The sequence below is a fragment of the Dermacentor albipictus genome, chromosome 1 (assembly GCF_038994185.2).
Source record: "Dermacentor albipictus isolate Rhodes 1998 colony chromosome 1, USDA_Dalb.pri_finalv2, whole genome shotgun sequence".
In the NCBI taxonomy this organism is placed as follows: domain Eukaryota; kingdom Metazoa; phylum Arthropoda; class Arachnida; order Ixodida; family Ixodidae; genus Dermacentor; species Dermacentor albipictus.
The window spans coordinates 453,990,393-454,012,183 of record NC_091821.1 but is presented as its reverse complement, the minus strand read 5'-3'; the positions used below and the strand labels follow the sequence as shown (position 1 = coordinate 454,012,183).

General features: G+C 44.3%; 1 protein-coding gene across 1 annotated transcript in view; it reads left to right on the top strand.

Annotated features, from left to right (window-relative positions):
• The window catches only part of LOC139054768 (rifampicin phosphotransferase-like), a 119,758-nt gene that overhangs the window by 46,958 nt on the left and 51,009 nt on the right, over positions 1-21,791 (top strand). The window contains exons 21-27 of the mRNA XM_070532367.1: positions 2,048-2,119; positions 2,202-2,308; positions 5,377-5,449; positions 6,343-6,447; positions 8,871-9,029; positions 13,152-13,286; positions 17,081-17,165. Coding sequence (XP_070388468.1) covers positions 2,048-2,119; positions 2,202-2,308; positions 5,377-5,449; positions 6,343-6,447; positions 8,871-9,029; positions 13,152-13,286; positions 17,081-17,165 — 736 coding nt within the window. The remainder of the gene's footprint in view (positions 1-2,047; positions 2,120-2,201; positions 2,309-5,376; positions 5,450-6,342; positions 6,448-8,870; positions 9,030-13,151; positions 13,287-17,080; positions 17,166-21,791) is intronic.

The window sequence follows — 21,791 nt, the reverse complement described above, 5'->3', positions numbered from 1 at the left end:
CCACTACATCAACAAATTTGGGGAATTTGTTACATTCTAAACAAAAAAAACCGAAATTATAGTGACTGCAGCAAGTGAACTTTCCATTTAGGCTCTAATTTTTTAAAACAAATATTGTAGGAGATCGCTAATTCTCACGATGCAAAGCAATCAAAATTACAACTTTGTAACTGAACAATAAAAATGAGATAAGAATTCGGTGAAGTGCACCGGTAGAACATTTAAAGCGGACGAATTTGGCGCATTATACGTGACTCTCAATTACGCCGCTAATATGCGAGTACAATATTTCTTCTTTCGATATTTCTTCGTGTTTCTATATTTTTTCAGCCCTATAGGTTTTCAGCCATTCCTGTAAAAATATTCTTGTCCTAAATAAAAATTCGGCTTGCAGCGGTCACTAGAATACAAGAGTCGCTCTCAAATGCAAGAAAGTTCATTTTTATCGGTGTAGGTGTAACCGCAGAAGAGCGTTTCTGCGGGTTACATGTATTTGAGTAGGTGTCATCACAGTTGGCCCCGAGCTAAAGCTTCCGTCCTGCTTCTAACGGCTTCAGTTTGGCACATGCAGTTCAACCACTTAATGTTGTGTACCTAAAGACAGTAGTGTGGCAACCTCAGACCTGATTATAACATCTACATTGAAGTTGCAACTGAACTTTCGGGTTTTCACGCACGATAGCTGTATACGTGTGTCTACGTGGGCCTAGCTATTTATTGCACCCTTGGGTGTTCAATTTTATGTTAGTCTTTCAGCCATGTACTACCTTCAGACTGTTAGGGAAGATATATAACGAGAATAAACTCAAGCTGTAGATATCGAGATATACCTTTGTATTGCATTTATTGGAACGTCTCACCTTGTGCGAAGCAAGCTAAAGTTCCGACACATAAACAAATATGAACGATATGCACACAATTCTTTTTACGGGAAAATTCATTATCGCAACTATAAGTGCTTCGATAAGTGTGTGCGAAATTAACCAGTGTCAAAGGAGAAATGTGCGGGTAATTATGGTCTTTGCCGTAAATTGCGCGTAGAAGTGGTGGAAAGCATCAAGCAGCCGTTCTCGGCAGAGTTTCCCAGCGTACTGGGAAAACTAAACGCCTCATCTACCTCACACTCAATAAAACCGGGGGAGGGGGGAGGCGCTTGTTTCGTGTGATGTGCTGCCAAAGTTTAAAGTTTTCAGGTTAATTACGGCCGTTGTAGATAACTATAGAACACCAATATTCAGAAATTTTATTGGGTGTTATATCTAGAGTGTAGAATGTTTGCACATTGTCCTCAGAAGGCAAAGTCGCAATGTCTGCGTATCTGGCGAAAATGGGGAGCTCAAGAGTGGCCCGAGGACTCCAATTCTTATATGGGGTAAATTATACTGTTTACAGAAAATTTTTCGTTGCTCCTCTCGAAAGCTTTTGGGGCAATAAGATTTAACACCGAGTTTACATTTGCCGTGAATACATGGCGATGGCAAAGGTCATACGTGGGCGAAATTTTAAAGCGTGTGGTTTATTTACAGGCAGTGAAAATTATTACTACAACTGGCTGAAAAAAAAATCGACTGTGCTAGAAATGGGTATGCGATTTTGCGAAGTCACTTGAGCAAGCTGCGTTTTAACCTCACAGTCAGGGGGCGACAGCCCTGGTTCTTCAAAGTTAGAGCTAGATTGATAGGGGGCATTCATTATTGATACTGCAGGCTAGGAGAGTAGTTCGCGCGTATAAAACAGCCGTAGAAAAGTGCCTGAACGAGAGCTCTCCTCAGCGACGGCTAGATAAAGGTTTAGTACATGTGACAGGACCGCAAGTATCCGAGAAAAACGACACGAGCTGTAGAAAGTATAGAGGCAAAAAAAAAGCAAATAAGTATGCGCGTCGTTATACTGTTATACCATTTGAACGAAAGAGGGATGCCAGTGGCAATCAAGAGATGGTGTAGTTTACCACAAATAATTTGCCATTGTCAATTCTCATAGGGTTCGCGGCAGTCTTACGCGTTCGCAAGCGCTTCCTTAAGCTTTTGCGTGCCTTTTCGCACAGATTGAGAAGACATACACAATACCACAGGATATTGAGTGGGCGCTCTACGATGGAAAATTCTTCATGCTGCAGGTAAACATGCAATTAAGCGGTTTCTCATTTTCGAAGCACACTTGCGCACGCATTGCCTTATTACCTGCGCTATGGCTTGCAGTCTCGGCCTGTGACAACGTTCTTGAGGGAGACTGATTGCGAAATGATCCACGAATTTGACACTGGTTTGAAGTCTCCAAAAGAAATCCTAACCAAAGGAAACGTATCGTGAGTATTAAAGATTTTTTTCCCCAGAATTTTGGGTGCTACGTGCGAAGTTGTATGCATCTTTAAAAAGATAGGCTATCCCCACCTATCCCCACGAAATATAGTAAGAAGCTTCCACCACACGGCGTTTGGCGATTTCCAACCACTTGGCTTTCCACAGTATGCTATAGCCACAATCTGCTATAGCTTACTTGCAGTTTCAGACTATGTTGTTTCCCCCTTCTTCTGTCTTTCTCTCTCTCAGACTATATTGACAGCGTTCCTGTACATGCAGCGAGTTTAATAGATTTGCGCGTGCATGTTATGTTTCGGTATATTGGGTGCTTCCAGGAATAAATTAGCTGCGAGTTTCGCAATCTTGCCTTCTCCTCGTGATTATTCTCTAGAATTTTAGCTTCGTGCCACGCATACTTCTTAAGTATCGCCTTATGTACACACAGGCGGCTTACACGTGATGTGTCTTAAAATAAGCGGCGAACGCTATGACGATGGTCAGTAGACATACTTTTCAATTTCATCTTTCTGGCACAGCGTAATTCAAGATCTTCGCAAATTGCCGCTCAGCATTTATGATCACCCACATGCTCAGAATCTAGAATTCTCAAAGCACGACAAGACCACAAGGTTTTTTGTTGGGCAGCTCATACGTTATTGTAGAAACTGTGGCTGTTAATTCACTTCAAATTTGAACCAATTGCGGAAACTTGCAGAAGTGTACCGGCAGCGGGAGAAAGTATAAAAAAGAACTGATGCCATATCAAAACCTGTTGCTGAGCCAGTTGGTTCAGTTTTTTTTTCTTTATTGCCGGCTTTGACATACACAAACAATACAGAAAAAGGAAAAACATGTCAGCAAGGATTTTGCTGGCACGACATATCAAAATTTTTTCAATGCTGCAAGTTTATCTAGGATGTCAATCCATGTTGGTTGTTCAGGGAGTGCCCGATGGACATCCCTGAACCGTACTACAGATTCAATGAAGTCATCACGTGTAGGTCGCGAATTGACATCAGCATTGTTGAACTGCGTTATAGCTTTCCACAAACTTACTCAAAAACAAAGGTCACGGCACTAAGCAGACTAGGACGAAGGGAGACACAACGTGCAACGATGGCTCTCGTATATGTCACCTGTGTCTCACTTCGTCCTCGTCTGCTTAGCGCTGTAACCTTTGCTTAGCTTGTTTACGGCTTAAGAGGATGCTTTAGCTCGCGTGCTTGCATCTAAATACATGTAAAAGGAGAATTAGTTTTTCTCGACAGTCACTTTACCAAACTTGACGAGGTTTGTTGAATTAAAAGGAAAACGTAATATCTATTGACTGCTGGTTTCGAAGTTTCGATTTAGATCGTTAATTGTTCTTAAAAATGGACAAAAATTGAACATTTTCAAGAATTGAAGCTATCAAATTTACAACTCTCTAACTCAGCAACGAAAAATTGTACCCCAATTCTGTGAATTGCACCTGATACTGCACCTAAAGCAGACAAAATTGATGTGCTATACATGAATCTAAAGCAATTTAGTAATCTGTAAATACAGCTTTTGCAGAACCCTTGTACGCAACGTAACAAGTTCACGTAAGATATAAATTACCATATCTAATTTGTCCGCTTTGAATGATCTAACTGATGCTGTTTACGGAATTGCGATATCTGTTCTTTATGCAGAACTATTAATTTATAAACCTCGTGCGTCTATCTAAATTCTTTTCAGAAAATTCAGGCCCCTAATCGAAATTCTGTTTCAAACAGTCACAAGAATTTAATTTTTTCCTCTGAAATGCAACAAGTTTCATTAAAATCGGTCCAGGGGTTATCTCAGAAAAGCGTTTTTTTTGCGTTTTACGCGTATTTGAATAGGCCGCGTCGGAATTGGGCCGGAGCTAAAGCTTCCTCTTAATACAGTTTTACGTCCACACATTCCCCTTTGCGCGCCTAAATTGGAAGTAACGTGTGGTTGTACTAGCAGAGCTAAGCCCACGGAAGTATGTAAAAGCTAATTAGTTCGCCCGCAAAGAAAAAAAAAAGAGCGCTTAAGCGCCATCTGCTATTATTATCCACCGACGGAATATAAGATAGCCTGAAAGTCTAATTTGCACGTGCCGTTCGATGTAAAATTGATAAGAACTACACAATAGCGTGGAGATTGGTTGCCTGATCTGCGAAGACGTGGGTTCGTAACATTTTACAGGGACAACAGATAAGGTTTGTTTTTGCCCCAGTCATAGAACACGGCGCTCTCGTGTACGCTGCGTTTATTGCGATAGCAATTAGAGGTACGCCCGAGACGCGTTTGCGCCACCACCGCTGTCGCCACCTTTGGCATTCATTGCGTGTTGTCACGGTGTCGACGCGCATGCGCGGACAGCGCACGGTGGGCTCGCGGCGCGTTCAGCAGCGAAAGGCAAGAGGACGCACCGCCATGTTGCACTCACTCGGCTATGCCGAAGCCAGGACAGCATTCTGGCTTTCGCTGCTGGCGTATAAGCGCCGTATACGCACACATACATTATTTTTAAGCAGCTGTTCGGAAATCACATCAGCGTAACGGGCAGTGCGCATCGGAGCAAATCTATCTGATCGTTCACTTTGGAGGCTCGCGAACGCTGGCGGTTTTACTTCGGTCTCATCTCGCGCACGATTGAGAATGCGACGTATGCAACCCCATTGGCGGTGCTCCTGGTCACACAAGTTCTCTGAGGCGTCTTCAACGCCAATGATATACTTTCCTGTCGCTTTCAATGTTTGGCCTTCGGGCAAAACTGCCAATCCGTTTATTCTTCGCACGAGATCTCGTAGTGTTCGGGGAGAAGCTAGGTGAAATAGGAAGGAAACGGAGCCCATGTACTGACTTAATCTCTAAGCGCTTAAGCTATTATAACTGAAGGGCATTATTTAGGGGTTATGCCTTTGAAGCTATGAAGACCGTCTGCTGATACGTACACAGCCCAGCACCTTGCTCATTGTGTATGCCGAATGAATGGACCGCTTTTATTTGTTAGCTGGAATAGCCATTCTTTCTAATCGGTCACCTTTAGTAACAGATATTTTGACCTCCTTTCCAGTGAAGTTCTTCCAGGAGCAATGCCACCTCTGACTTCATGTTTCCTCCGTGCTGCTTTTGATATCTACATCAGGGTACGTCTTAATGCTTATTTCTTCGAATTTTCCACGATGAAATTCAAAGATCACGATAGAATTAAATGATTGTGGAACCTGAAATTGGTTATCTTGCTCACCGTCGTTTCAAAAAGCTTTAAAAACCCACCAGACAACGTTTCTAAAAACTTTCCTTTTTCCAGCGTAGCCATACCATCAGCGGCTGCTTGTACTCTTAAATTTCAACAAAGGAGAGAAACGTTAACATTGCGTGAACAATTAAAATTAAAAGGTAAGCCAGTAAACGGAATCGAGTCCAGTCACGTTGAAAGAGATAAACAGAGCATTCTATTGTTTTGCACATAAAAGCACAAACTGGTGACAATGGGTAACTGATGTGAAGTGAGGTATGCCGTAGAGAGTCAGAAGCATACAGAAGTAGGGGTTTGAAAAGATAGGTATTTTTCCACCATCATATTATAACTTTCGGGTACAACATAAAGTAAAATATTTTGTTAATCGTGTTAGCACAAGAGGCCGAAAACGAATTGATCGAGTGTGCTCTCATTAAGTGGCTCAAATGAAACTGACGATGAGTGTACCTCTGTTGATTGCCTTGCACTTACCAGCACGCCACAAAGACGACGCGCAGGCCTATTTATTACCTGAAAAACATTAGCGTGGTTTTTGCCTGTCTGTTTCAAATAAAATTTAAATTGGTAACATGTATTTTAGACGGACAGGTATATGCAACAGCTCAAATTTTACGTCACACGTGTACCATCGTTGTATTCATGCTTCAATTTTTTGGACGAAACGTAGCTGATGGTGTACTTTGCACAATGTTCGAATTATCTCTGATGCATCTAAAGCTAATGGCTTGCTTAAACCATTTTCTACAAAGAAGGGTTCACTCGTATGTCTGTTTTCAGGACGGCATCATGCGGTTTTCATATGCATTCGAACAAGACCGAACTCAGTATGTTGCCTTATGGATGCGGATTCAGCGCTACAACTATTTCTTGTGGTTGTCCAACGTGAGTATATTGGTTAATACGGCTTGTGCTAAGTATAGTCTGAAGACGGCGTCTTCAATTCAAAACGAGGATGTCGAGGTTAGCCTACTCAGTTAAAAACCATTTCCGGAGAAGCTAGGTAGTGCTAGAAATCGAGGCTTTTTAGCCGGCTCTAAGCTGGTGGCACATTTTCATGTAAGCTACTTCCCGCCGCATAGTGTTAACCGGAAAAAAATAGCTATGAAATACGAACACCCGTACGGGATGGTGCGAAAAGTAACAACTTTGATGTAACGACGATCTGGATGCAGAAACGAGGTAATGTAGGACTAATAGGAGTAGTCTATCACAAAGTGCTCAATTCTTTACTGAAGCAACAATAAAAAGAAAGGAAAGAAGAAAATCTCAAGAAGCACGATACACACAGGAACATAAGCGTACAAAAAATCTCTACGGGGACCAGCACAGTCCGAGGATGGCACAAAGGATGGCACAGTGCAGTAACTATAGTACAGCCATCTTTTACAGATGAGTGAAAGAGTCCACACAAGTCCACACAACCTTTTTGTGCATATTACAGATTGAGAATGAATATTTAACAACTCTCTCACTCCTCGTGTTACGCACTGTTGCCCCTTCCAAATGCAACACCGGATAGCTCAACGTAAATTCCCCAACGGATTGCGATTGTTCATCATAGGTGTAGCACTTCGAATCAATGAAAGGTGTTTTATACATGAGGCTGAAAGGAACAGATTTTGCCTTGGCTAAAGAAAGGAGGTGTCTGTGTACAGTGCCTACCCAGTGGGAAAAGTCCTTCCCGGCGATGTATTGCGTGCCCTTATACTTGCGTCCTTGTGGGAGAATTGATTCCATGGTTTTGTGAAAGGTGAATATAACGATGACGAGGCGATGGCGGCCATGTGAATGACGGCCGAGGCGATGAGCACGTTCTATTTCTTCCGGACCAATGCTTATCTTTAGATGGTCGTGGCAATGACAGATTATTACCTCCTTGGTCTGTGAAAAACTTTGGCATAGGAAAGCGCCAGCAAGGCCGCAAAACCCAGGTCAATCTGTCTCCAAGGATTTTCAGAATCGTCCACGTGAGCTTCAACGATCCGCACAAGACGAGCCGCCTGGCCGGTGTATATTCGTACGAAAGACTATTCATCTTGCATGGGGCCAAGGTTATGGCAAAAGCTTTCCGGGACTGCTAACCGCTGACTTAGTTCGGTTAATGTTTTGTCCGCTGTTAGTACCTGCGACCTTAGTTCTTTTACCTCGTTGATTAGCATCGTTTGATCTGAGGTGAATTTTTGTTATTCAGAAAACAAGATCGGCATATTTGGACGAGGGTTAGTTTCAATATAGCCCCATTGCAAAAGTAATGACATCGACACATTCGACAGAAATGGCAATGCAGCACTGGAGACCCGGTAGCTGCAGTAAAATGTAGTCACTGGATGTCTTAGGAAACAGCGTATTTTTCACTGACCTCGATCATGAAAAGCAGTGGATGAGTTTGTGATGTGGCACAGCCACTGGGCCAACAGGGATTGATCAGTTGATCAAGATAGCGATGGTTCGTTCCATGTATTGATGTAGGGTAAGGAGAGCGAGGGCGCTTCCGTGAATAAATGAGTTGCAGATGTCATGAAGAGCAGTCGACGAGTTGTCTTATCGAAATTAATGGAAATTAAAGTGGATGAAAAACCAACTTTCCCGAAGGTGGGAAGCGAACCCGGGCCCCTCGGTTAACTCCCTTTCTTCTGGTCTATTACATAACGAAGGTCTTGAATACGGCAACATTGATGCCTTCAGGTAGCATGTGTGGGCTTATTGACCAGATGCCTTCAGCCATAAAAATCACGTTCTCGTGACGCCGGTGGCAAAAACGACGTTCCACATCCGCCTCCAAGGTCTGTGAGTGGTGGCGCTGGCTAACACTCCCAGGGTTCTACTAGTACCCATAAATACGCAAGAAAGTGGATGGGGAAACGCCGCCGCGGTAGCTCAATTGGTAGAGCATCGCTCGCGAAATGCGAAGGTTGTGGGTTCGGTTTCCACCTGCGGAAAGTTGGGTTTTCATCCACTTTTATTTCCATTATTTATTGTTTCTTTATTTCATTAATTAAGCTCAAGTAATTTCCCCTATGTTGTCCTTGGTGTAAGTGTTTGTTGGCTTCTTATGACATGATTATATATATGTATATATATACGATGTTTTGACGCAACATAAGATAGTTGACGAGCGGTCATTGCGGTCCTACTCACACTCACATAGAGGTCAGCTCATGTATCATAAACTAAAGGAACACTTCCTGTTCATAATTCTGGCAAGGAAGGGACTTTGTCCTTGAGTCGTCATCGTCATCATGTTCATGAATTAGGTCAACATTGTATGAGGCAAAGTATGCTGCAATGTGTTATTTACATTTCAGGGACAACAGAGAATCGGAGCGGACGCGAGTCTCATGGAGAGATCAGTCATACACAGTATAATGGGACGTGATGCGGCCGAGGAAGTGAATGGAGCAGTGGAACGGGTCAAGAAGATGGTCAGGTGGAAGCTTCCTGCGCAGTTGTACTATACGGCAAAGGTGAGGAGTTTCTGAAACAGTCGTAAATGGAAATTAGTGGGCAAAGAGGACATACAGATTTACAGCATAAAGTTAATTAGAAGTTTTCATCTATTATTATGAAAACGCTTAGTACCTCTTAGAACATGCAAGATGACATATTATCATAAAAGAGTCGCACCGGAATGTTTTAGTTGTGAATGGATATGAAATTAATTTATTTTCCAAGCCTAAGGGACTCGCGGTGGCGCACCTGTTGCCGTTAGCTTAGGTTGTACTTAGGGCGGTCGGAATATTGGAATTTCTGAATCTATCGTAGAATATGAATATTGCACAAAAAACGACTGTCCAATCGAGTACGGAACTTGAGCTGCTGAGCTCATTGAGCACAACATTGTCCAGGAATTTTCGACATTGCTCAATCGGCATGCCTATAATGCAGGACACGTGTCGTCTACCAAATCCCCCTAAGCTGTGGTCGCAGCTATATCGGACAAACAGGTCAATGTTTCAATGAGCGTGCACTGGAACATTGTCGGAATCTGCGCAACAATGAAGGGAGTTTCCTTGCAGAGTATTGCAGAGACTGCACTAATTGCCGCCCTCAGTTTGACAAAACTAAATTAAAAAAAAATTTGAAGTTTGGAAAAGACAGGCTCGAGCGGGAAATTGTGGAAGCCCATTTCATCAAGAAAGAGGGAAACGCATGCGTCAGCAGGCCGTCCATTGTGCTTAGTGACAAGGAGACGACTTTTTTAGAAGGTTTCATTTAGGCCTCATGTTAGAGTGATTTCATTTGGTTTTTCCGTCTGTCTTCCTTTTATTTACCTAGTTTTCATTTTGTTGACGATTTTCTAGTGGCTCTTAAGCTTTTGTTGCATTTTTTGACGCAGACGCTGTTCTTTAGACCTTTATCGTTCAACTATTCTGTCCATATCATTGTTTCTCACGTGGTTCATTTTTCGCGTGGTCGCATATTTTATCAATGTTTTAGGTGAGTGACTATTAGAGATTTTAGTTTTGACTCAGACGCTGTACTTAGACGCCTTTTTCATGTCTTTTCCGTGTTATTCGTTGGTCATTATTCCCATAGTCGTGCGGGTTTTATCACTGACTGGGCCCTAGGCGTTTGAAGTGTGTTATGTTGTTGATAGTTTGATAGTGAAGCGTAGACGGTACTTTTTATGTCTGGTTTTTGTCCCCGTTGGCTTGGAAAAAGACTATACTAGATCAATTGCCTCCCGTGCTGATCCACGTGTGGTTCTTGCTTGCTCATTCATTATTATGTGCCAGATATGAGTCCTGAGTGGTCGATAGATTGCTGTTTTTTACTTCTAAAGTTTCGTGCGTGACTCGGCGTGAATAAACTACATAAGGCAGGCTTGTTGCGAAAATAAACTTAGTTGTGAGTGGCGCCAGTTCTGTCGTTTGTGTTCTTCTTCTTGAGTCCTGGTCTTCTGCACCTGGCTTTACTACTTCAAGCATGAACCAACTAGCCCAAGCAAGAGTTTTACTTGGGTTGAATAAGAGGCGGGGAATTTAAACGGTAAAGCTATTGATTATAGCTGGCGTTGGAACGGTGATAAAAGAATGTCACTCAGACAGTTTGCACGCGCAGGCTTTTGAGAGGTATCAGGGAGGGAGAGAGAGTGATTGTGCATGTGCACTTCTTGTGCGCGCATGTGTGCGTCCGCGCAATTGAATTTTCGTGCGCGCGAATACATGTATGGTGTTTGTGAGCATGCGCGTGCGTGTCTGTATGTGTGCATTTGAGTATGCGTGCGTGTGGGTTAGTGTACGTCTGCGTGGGCGCGTGCTTATGTGCATGTGTGCGAACGTGTGTGTTCATGTTTGAATGTGCACGTGCGTGAACATGCGTATCTGTGTGCGCATGCGTATCTATGCTTGCGAACTGTGTGTGTGTGTGTGCGTGTGCGTGCGTGTGTTTGTGTGTGTGTGCGTGTGCGTGTGTGTGTGTGTGTGTTTGTGTGTGTGTGTGTGTGTGCGTGTGTGTGTGTGTGTGTGTGTGTGCGTGACAAGTGCTTGTTCTTCCTTCTGTTCTTGCTGTCCTTTCCTATCGAAACGTTCCGGACTGATTACAATAATTCCGTATGCTTTCCGTGCGAACCTTATAAAAAAATTTTACAAGAAATTATACCTAATTTATGTAGATTCCGTAAGAATTGTACGGAAACACACGTAATTATTGGAATCACATGCGGAACATTTCAATAGGTTTGTGTGTTTTTTTCGCATTGTGCAACTAGGAACAAGGCACAGCGATCGTATAAAGGCAGGACGACAGTGGAACATTTCCCGCGACTGGTCCTTGTAGCGTCGGCACCCCTATCACGTTGCACCGACGCCGACAGTCTGTAGACGGTCCGCCTATAGTCTAGTCCGTGTGCAGTCGGTTGTAGTGGAGTCATCGACCGACACTGTGACGATTATGTCGTCACACTGCAACTACACGATCGTCCTATCCAGGCACCGACACGGCTGCCGTCGAATTGCTGTTACTGATTTCTTCGTGTGACGCTCGCTCTTCATCAGTTTTACCAATGCCCGAAAATTACATTCCGCGTATTCGCTGCAGGAAATCTTATAAATCAAATTTCCACTTTTGAACGCCGATTTACCAGAAGGACAAATTTGTTTACATAGACGCGAGCCGCCACCACTCGTTGTTCTCTTGAAATACAGTGGTAACCGTGCAGCGCTAACATGGAACAATGACGAAATGGCGGGCATCATGCAGAATGGCGCATACCATCTGCCTCTAATCACACTGAGACTAGCCGATATGAGCGCCTGGACCCCTTCAATAAGGACGACTGGGAGAGCGTATGTAGAAGGGGGAGGTCAGGGACTGTGATGCTGCTGATTTGTATAGCTGATTCTCGCTTTTCATGCTCGTCACTCTTTGTCAACTAGGCAACGCCATTGTATATGAAAGAGGTCATCACTTGTTGGCTGTATTGCTTAAGAAAAAAAAAAGCGCACTTTGGTAATTGCGAGATGTGTCACCGTAACAACACCATGCAGATTTACCCCTTTGCGCTGTATAGTTCATGACGGAAGCGCAGGCGGGTGCGATCAGTGTAGCTTTCGATCGAGAACGGTGAAATGCCGATGTTGGCAGCATGCCATGTCGCCACTTACCGCTCTTTGCGTACGCCCTTTACCAGAGTGTTGTATTATTTCAGTTTGGTATGGCAAGGAATGGACCATCGCATCAGTTTTATTTGCTTTAATTGCTCATCCGTTGGAATCGGCAGGCAGACGGTACACGTGCGCGAACTTGTCGGCCATGATAGGCCTAACATCCGCTGGACGAAAGCGACACTGGCTGTAAGCTCAGTGTGGGCAGATGACAAGGATTGAAAAAGGCATATTCCGCCTTCGGAAGCATGCTTCTTTAACCTGCACTTAAAACACAGAACTAGAATGGCTTTACATCCAACCACATGATTACAAACATTTTATAGCCTGCAAAGAACAACTGGACACAAGCAGCTTATATTCAATGGCACAAAACTATACGTGCCGGCCTAGCAAACATGCATACACACTTGGTTACTACTTGAAAATCTTACTTTAAAGAAGTAGTCATACTATATATGTCGCAAAAATATTAGGGGACATTTCTTCTAGAAGAAACACAAAATGAAATCGTAAAACATAAATAAACAATAAATAAATAATCATAACAACGCCTGAAAACTTGACTAGCAAATGAACGAGGCTCTAAAACAATGTTGACGAAATGTTGAGAAAATGCTGAAACACGGAAAAATGCACTGCAAGATCAATATTGAAACAGACCAGGCACGTATATAAATTGTCTGTTGAAGAAGCCGAATTGCAGTAAACCCCTTTTGTTACCGTAGCGCACTTGGATAAAATATTTCCCCGCCTGACTTCAACACAAGCTATAAAAGAAAAAGAAAAAAATTATTGTGCTAAGGTTTTTCTCGCTCAAAGACATCGCGCTGTCTTTTTTTTAATTTCAAAGGTCGCAATTAGTACCCGCAACTCTCAGGGCGCAGCACTTTTCTGAAAGTGGTAAACTCCTTCATCGTGTAGTTTGCAAGCACCCCTACTGCGTTCCCTGCGACAGCTTTCTTTCGTTTTCCTTTTCAGGCTATGCTTACGCTCACTCACGGTGTGGAGGAGACCTCGAGGAAAACTGCACAGCTCCGCCTCTCAGTCGATGGGATGGTGACCGCCACGCAGATGTACGACTACATCAAGTGCCACGTGCACAAGCTTCGCGAGGTATGAAACTGCACGGCTGACTCGGCTTCTGCTGTACCGAAGTACGCAAGGAGCTTCAAATACGGTGGAGGTCACCTAAGTGAACGCGGTATCCGTTATTTGTTTCAGTTCGCAGCAATCGTGTTTCGAACGACGTGTCTAATTAATCACTTAAAGCCTTCTCTACCCGCACGTAGATTTTCTGAAAAAAAGACGCTATTGCCCTTTGTAAGAGAAAGCTGACATATGTACTCATCATATTTACTACCAATGCATTCTCACTGCTCTTGTTTTACAAAACAACCTATCGTATGCATTGCTGCGTGTTCACTAAGTCCGCTTCATGCACTCCGTACAAGCAGGTTTTTTTGCTGCATTGAGCTATGACTCCCCCTTCTGCATGTTGAAACAATGTGTACAACCTGTTGCAAAAAAGTAAGCATTTCTGATTGAGCGAGTTTGATTGATTAGCGTAGGCATAAGGGGGGGGGGGGGCGTAGAGAGATGGGGATTGTGGAGAGGAAGAGCAGCTATTTCCGGCAGCTCCTTAGGGAGCACGGCTAAGCGCCAATAAGCGTAGGCGTAAGGTGTTCGAACGGCCACACCACTCGAAGGCTCACATCAGTTCCTGTCATAACGCAGCGAAACATTTGAAGCCAAGGCGCGACTGATGGGTCACATTTTAGAACGGAAACAGAGCAACCTAACTGGACAAGAAAGAGAGACCCACGAAGCGCTGATTGGACGGCCGCAGGTCCAGAGCCACTCAGGCTACGCGATCCCTCATGATAACGGCATAAGCATAGCTCTAGGATGCAATACCTAAAGACCTCGGGAGCTGTCCAAATGATTCTGCTGGGCCAACTATAGCGGACTTTCACAATCTGTTGTAGTTCTACGGAGCAACGAATGCGAAGAACATATTAAGAGCTGCCAACATGGTACAAGAGCTGATCGAACATATGTGTACAAGTAGTGACTTATGCATAATAGGTTCTAGAATTAGGTGTTAAATTTCGACAGAACGAGGGCCGGTACACTTTTACTTCGTTAAAATCCACACATACGCCCCTTCGCTGTACTAATAAAAAAAGAAGAGAGAGAGAAGCGACATGCGAGCCGCGTAATGTTATTGTTTTACCGTGTATGGTTCCTTTTAGGAACATCATAGGTGGTATAACGTAACATTATTCCAACCCGTTTTTATTCCAATGTCTTGACGTCAAACATACTTAACCGCTGACGCATGCACTGACTGGTGACCCGCGGCGTTTTTTGATCCAGCCAATCAAGCGCTCTCCTTGTTTATATGCGGTCACTTTTGTTTGTTTTCAAAGCGAATACCATCACCTACCTTGGAAGGCTTTTCTTATCTGACTTATCTTTCTTATCTGCACGCATAAGGGGAGAGGGTTTCGGTGGGTTCAGCCTAGCGCAGTGAAAGTAGATAACTGGATGAGGAGGGCAGTGCCGGCGTTTGGGATGGGCCCACTTGCCCTCCCTGAGCCTGCGGTGGCTGGTCAAAAGTCCGAACGGAAGGTTAAAGATGCCGCTAGAGCGCACCCTCAGCAACGAATAGTTGACAGAGCGATGTCGCAAACGTGCCGAAAGGACTCGATTACGCTATAGGGCACCGTAAATATCTTTATTATATCCGCAAATCACGACCGCCTCTATTCTTAATACTTAATAAAGCCGGTCGTGACGCACATAAATCTATTCTTTTCGGCAGCTCCGAGTATCCTCTGCAAGAGCAATGGGTGGGCAGACATTATCCCTTCCTTTGGGAACGGGGCAGTCTGCGGCTATTCTTGAAGAAAAAGCAGTTTTATTCGGCATATTAATGCATCTTCAATGTGTTCACGCAACTTTGACGTGGCGCGTTTCCGTGGTTTTGTGACGTCGCGTTACAGACTGGCGAAGCGGGCGCAGCCTGAAAACTTTCTGAACTACAGCAGAACGTTATGGCAAGAAAAGGCTTAACATAGGAAATAACTACTTTTCTTTTGTTCGGTCAAATCATGCATAATTAATGTGCAAGCGTCCTATTGGTTAATGACTTGTCGTGGTTCTCGTGACGTCGCGTGACAGACAGGTGAAGTGGGGAGGGGGCTTGCCCGAAATATGTTTGACCAATTGGGGAGTGCTGCTTGCGAAAAAAGGAAACGAAACAGTTTTGAATAAGTCATCGTCCTAGCACCCCACGCTGGGTAACTGTGCACACTGAAGATATGGAGCGCCATCTGAAATTTAGAGTGTCGTTGCACGTAAGAGTGCCAACAATCTTGAGAGGACGGAAAGGAAATGCAGGGAGGTTAACCATATCACACCAACCATATCACACCAAAGTAAAGCGAGAATGAAAGAAAGAACGAGGGAAACATGTGCACACATCACCGTGCAATCAGAGGCAGCCGCACGGCCCGGTCACCTTCAAAAAGCGGAGCCGTGCTCTGGTGGCTTTGTTTGCGGATGACCGGTCGGCTTCGTGGTCGCAGTACTTTTTTCCTCTCTGGGCGCTGTGCTTTCCAATCAGCCTAAAACGGCACGCGGAGCCCTGTATTTCACCGGCAAAAGTAATATGAGGATGTGCACCGTGGTCTAGCGCTGCTAACCGCATTCGTGTGGGCAAAACGGATGGCACCTCGGGCCTCGTAACATTCATTCGCGCAGTGGTCGTCTTGCTGCAACACGTTAATTAACAATAATGCCACCTACAGCGAACTTGCACCAATGGCTGAAAAAAAAATCAATTTTAGAAACTTGTAATAAAACGAGAGGCAAGGCGTCGTTTTACGTGACTGGACAAATATTACTTCTAAGCTTCGCAGAGCGAGTGTATTTATCAAAACCATGTAGCCACAGAAAACTGATTACGGAAAGAAATTGCGCTAGGACAAGACACCATAAGTTAAGGGGGCTCTGAAAAACTCAATGCATCAACGGCGGCTTACCGCACTCCTTAAAAAAGTAGATCAGAATACCAACGTTTAGAATATACTAACGAGTAAGCCAAATCGTGGTGTGCGAAATAGCTTAGGACCACTGAAATAACGGCGTAAGGCTATCAAAATTGAATGCGCAAATTATACTGTGCGCCCGCCCTCGGCCTAAACAGGCGGCTTAGAAAGATCAAGGACGAGTTGATGGGGGCCGAGTTCGTATTACATACTAAGTTAGCAGCGCAGGAGGAACAAGAGTATACAAGAACGTGAAACTGGGGCCACAAGCGCCAACTTTCGTTGGCCAGCGTTTTGGGACAATATACCAGCCCAGAATGCCGGAATGAGGCCGTGGTAAGAAGCAACGCAAACAAATATACTGTATGATCGGGCACCGCTGGGCTGTCATCGGGCGAATGATATCATTCTGGTGGTAACACGCCATAACATTCTTTGCGCTTGTGGTGCTTCTGCGCTGCCCGACGCCCACGGTGGCATTGAGGGCGTGCATGTTGTCGGAATCGTTGAATAACAAAACTGAGCTGTTGGTTGAGCGCTCGGGGAGTCAGTTTTGCATTTTTGTATCATCTGTCCTTCCTGCGGCTGCTGCATTAGAAGAACCAAGCGCGCTTCATAAAAGTTGGATGAAATTGTTATTCGATCGAAATGGTGCCATTAAATAAATGTTCGTTTCACCAATGGCGGTAACCTTTAACGCGAACTATGCGCACCTACGATATAGTTATATCTTAACAAAGTTAGTTCACTTAATAAAATGATTTCACTCACTAACTCACATGGTTATATATTTATTCGCAAGTAAAACGTCGCAGAATCTGCGGTACTCGAGGTCACCGTTAATGTTTCTTGCAGCCTGGAATTCTCCTGATGAAAGTGTCAATGGCGTCCTCCTTCTACAACGCCGTCATACTTCAAATACTTGGTGCTGCAGAACGAGGTGAGTATACGGTCCTGCTGCCGTTACGGGCTTTTTCCATTGAACAGTATACGATGCTGATACAGGCTAGGCTACCGAAGTTAGTATTACACTAATCGCTCAATATCGAACGGTCGCTGACAGCGTTTGCGGGATCCCTTTGGATATGTCGCGTCACTGCTGACATTGGAGGGTTTTAGCGCGTCAGTAAACCCATTGCTGATTTCTGAATACCGGGTTGCCGGAGGGGCATACGGCAGCAGCAACTCTGGTAGCGCCATCTGATGACGCACAGTCAAACCGGAGAGCATGCAAGGCTTAATACTGCAGTGGCTTACATATGCTACTAAACTGCTGATGTAAAACGTTGGTAGCGAGGCAATTGTTAACTTTTTTGTACTTTACCCGCCGTGGGGCTGTAGTGGCGAAGGCATTGCGCTTCTAACAACCACGGCGCGGCGTCGAATCCCGGTCGCAGCGCCCGCATTTCGACGAGACCACTCGTGGGTCAAAAAAATGTTTTGAAACTCATTGTAGTTCAGTAAGGCGTCAAAAGATGTCGTTATCTGCTTTCCTACAGCCACTAACGGCCCCGGTAGACCAGTAACCCGCCAACGGTCAGCAGTGTACGGACAAAAGTAAGACTCCCTAGTAGTGAGTTTCAGTATATCCTCATTCGTATTACCATTTACAAAACATTCGTTCACTGGAGCCACAAAGTTACGGATGGATAGATAGATAGATGGATGGATGGTATGAGTGTCCCCTTTGGAACGGGGCGGTGGGTTGCACCACCAAGCTCTTGCTATTATACTGCCTAATGTCCTACCTAATTTAGGGAAGGAAAAAAAAGAAAGAAAGAAAAACCCACTGTGAACTCCCAAATCCAGAATTTCTGACCGCTATTGCGAACTTTGCTTTAGTACGGCGTTTCTATATTTTTCTTCCACCAATATTCCAATCGCCTCTTACTAAATTATATTGCAGACATGTTTACTTTTCCCCTGTTCTCGCTGAACTTAAGGGCTTCAAGGAGGCCAGTGATACCTAAATTGACTGGTGGGCAGATGGCTTCACATTCCAATAAAACATGCTCCATAGTTTCCCTAGCTTTACCGCAGCCTGCACATGCTTCTTCTTCCTTCTTTTATCTCGCTTTATAGGTGCGTGTTCTAAGGCATCCCGATCTCGCTTCGAAAAGTAATGAGCTTCCATTTGAGTTATCATAAATTGTTTCGTTCCTGATTTCGTTTTTTCCTCTTAAGTAGTTACTCATGGCAGGTTTCTTTTCCTTTGCCGCCACCCATGAGATTATTTCAGGCTCTCTGACTTTCCACTTGTCGTTCTTTGTTGCTGCGTTGCCCACCCTACAGGCCGTATACTTGCTGGCAAGCTTCCTAGGTCTTTTCCTCGACTGTGAATCAATGCTTTTCCTGTACAAATACATCAATACTCTACCAGCCCATTTACTTTCTTCCATATTCCTCAGTCCTTCTAATCAATCTTACTGCGAGCTTCCCTCACTTCAAAACTAGTCCAGCCCATGTCACCCAGCAGAGCTTCATTTGTAGTCTTCACGTAAGCGCCCAATGCGAGGCGACCCACTGACCCTTGGTTTCCATCGAGTCCCGATTGTACCCCTGATTTCAAGCAAACAACCGCATTTCCAAGAGTAAGTCCTAAAAATATTACACCTTTTGACATACCCCGGAGCACCTCCTACCTATCGTGTCCCCATAGCGCTTCGTGCTTCATTATGGCTGCATTTCTCTTTCTGTTACTGTTACTGTTATTGTTTTTTCCTCTGTTTCCATATATCTATTGCCTCCGTTTATCCATATACCAAGGTATTTATATTCTGTTACCCGAGGTATTTCCTGGCCCTGTATCTCAGCTGCCTGTTCACTGTTTCAATTGACTACAATAACACCTGATTTTCTAACACTAAATTTCAGACCTAAATTCTTGCCTTCCTGCCCACAGATATTAGCCAGACGTTGCGAATCACTTTACTTGTTGGCTAGCAACACAATGTCGTCCGCATAAAATAAACTGGAAGCTGCTGCTCTACTACTGTACCCGCCTGCCTGCATTAGAGGTTAAACCCGATATTTCTTTCCTCTAGCGGCCTCTCCATCCTCACCATGTACATCATAGACAGCAGTGGGGATAAAGGCCACCCCTGTCTCAGTCGCTTCTTGATATCAACATTCTCCTCGCTCCTCATCCCTTCCCATTCAACGCAAATGGTATTTTCTATGTAAATCTCTTTCAAAAGTTGTACACAGCTTTTGAGCTGTAAAAGAAAGCTGTAACGAAGTCGTGGTGACGGCGCCATCTCTTGGCGCAGACGTGAACTGCAGGCCATACAGTGGATATCGAAATAATCAACTATAATTTGACTTGCTGCCGGCGTAAAATGTTGGCAATTAGATAATCGATAACAGGGCGTACTCTTCCTGTTTTTTTGCGCCAAGAGCGCCAACGCAACACAGTAACACTTCTAACACGTTCTAACACGCGCTACAACATGTAATTAGCAGCTCTGCTGCTGCCGACCGTGTCTCTGATATAATATTATTGTGCTGAGAATTACGTGCATAACATATTAAAGCCCTCTATTATCACAAGAGAACGGAACACGTCTATCGCAAGACGGTTGAACGAGAAAAAAAGTTATTTTTTGCCTATAACGCGAGGAAACTTAGGCAGACCGAGGTAATGTGACACCTCAGACGAGCCAATAAAATTTTATTGGTATTTTTGAAATATTACATTTAGCATATTTAGGTTCAGAAGCATGGACTATACCTATAAACTTTTTATTTGTACGGAGTAAGGCGGAACGCACATGACAGAATAACCGAGTGCTCCCCTTGGTGATCGTAGGTGAACTGGTGTATTCAGTACGGTATGGTCGATGCAACTGCCTCACAGTTCGCTTGCCTTCTTTCTGCTGAGCAGGTTGTTTGTTGTGCGGTGTAAAACCCTGGTGGAAACAACTTGTGAGGATAGTATGACGCAACAAAGTAGTTGCGTCATCGTTGCAGTCGTTGGCGAGAGAGCATAAAACAAAAACAACCTTACACAAAGAAGCAAGCAGTGCGAACAAAACTTGGCAATAATGGTATTCAAAGTGAAGCACATGCATAGCCCTATCGCTACTCTGGGGCTGGCTATTCATTACCAGCAGCGAGAAGCGAGCTTTCTACTATTTCAGCCACGCGTGCATCATGCCGCTTGCACCTAATGCGCGCGGTATTTTTTTCAGTGCATCCGTGATGGGCAATGCTTCAATCCCACAATCTCGCTTGAATTTCCCCCACGTTCGGTTTCGCCAAATTAAGGCGTTCATGAAGTTAACGCTCGGCACAAGACCCTGTCTCTATCGTATGCAACGCGGGCGTTGTCATTTCTCTTTGTTTAAAATCGAGATAATGACATTGTTGTGAGACTCCAGACCTTTTTCTAACCGGCGCCAAGTGCGCTGGCATGTGTGATGCCGCACTTGAGCCTTGTGGTTTGATTCCGCAGCCACCATCGCTGCGCGTCACATTCGTGGTACGTAAGTGCTGCACTCCCCCGGTGGGCACAACTTCTCCCAACGTGGAGTCGGATTCGTTGTTCGTTCTTACCGGTATAGTGCTTATACGTATCTGCTGTCACTACCCCTTGGCATTGAAGTGGATACCAAAAGCGCTTCTTCGTCCATGCATCGTGCACCCTTTGCTGACCAAATGGTCCTATAGGAGATGGCTTGGGCCGAACAATGCGGGCGCCGTTTCGGAGAAGCATTCGTTGCCGCGACGACACGGTGCTTTCGAAATCAAGGAGAAATGCTTAAAACGCTTAATTTTAGTGAGGCGGCTTTAGTAATGTGGCCGGTGCGTGCGATCGTATCATGGAGGAAAAAAATAACGGAAACCAAAGGCAAAGCTCTGAAGCAATCGTTTTATTCGCCATGAGTAGAATTGCAATACATACAAATAAAGCAAACGAATAAAATTGGGGAAAGAACATAGTTACCAAGACAACCACGTGACAATCCAGCTCGCGGGTATAGGCTTCAGCCTTTACCAGAAAGAGCATAGGTTTCATATGCGTTGCGCTACCGTATTAAACCGAGTTCAGATTCGCAAAGGAGTTGTCATATCCGAATTAACTGCGCAATCGTATGAGAGCGAACGAGTTTTTGCAAAAAATGTCATGAAATGTTATGAGATAATTGGTTATGAGTCCATTAAATATTGAAACTTTTGTGGTGGGGCAGTTTGAGCGACTAGGTGAGGAGGAGGAGGAAATAAAGGGCGAAGGCAGGGACGTTAACCATTAATGCGTCTAGTTGGCTACACTACTGTAGGGGAAGGTAGAGAGGAATTATAAAGCTAAAATAGAGTGAGAGGGGGGGAGGAGGAAAGCCGCGGTGAGATCGCACACGCACGCGGAGGGCCTTGAAGTTCTCAGAAAGGGTATGTGCTTGTGGTTCTTAGTTTTTTCAAAAAAGTAGATTACATCCAAAATGTATAATTTCTGAAAATTTTGGAAAATATATATAGGGGTGATATAAGGGCAAATCTGTAACGTGTCGGTTAATTAGGAGTTAAAATAAGATTACCAAAACCTCGTTTCTGGTTTGTTTAGAGGCAT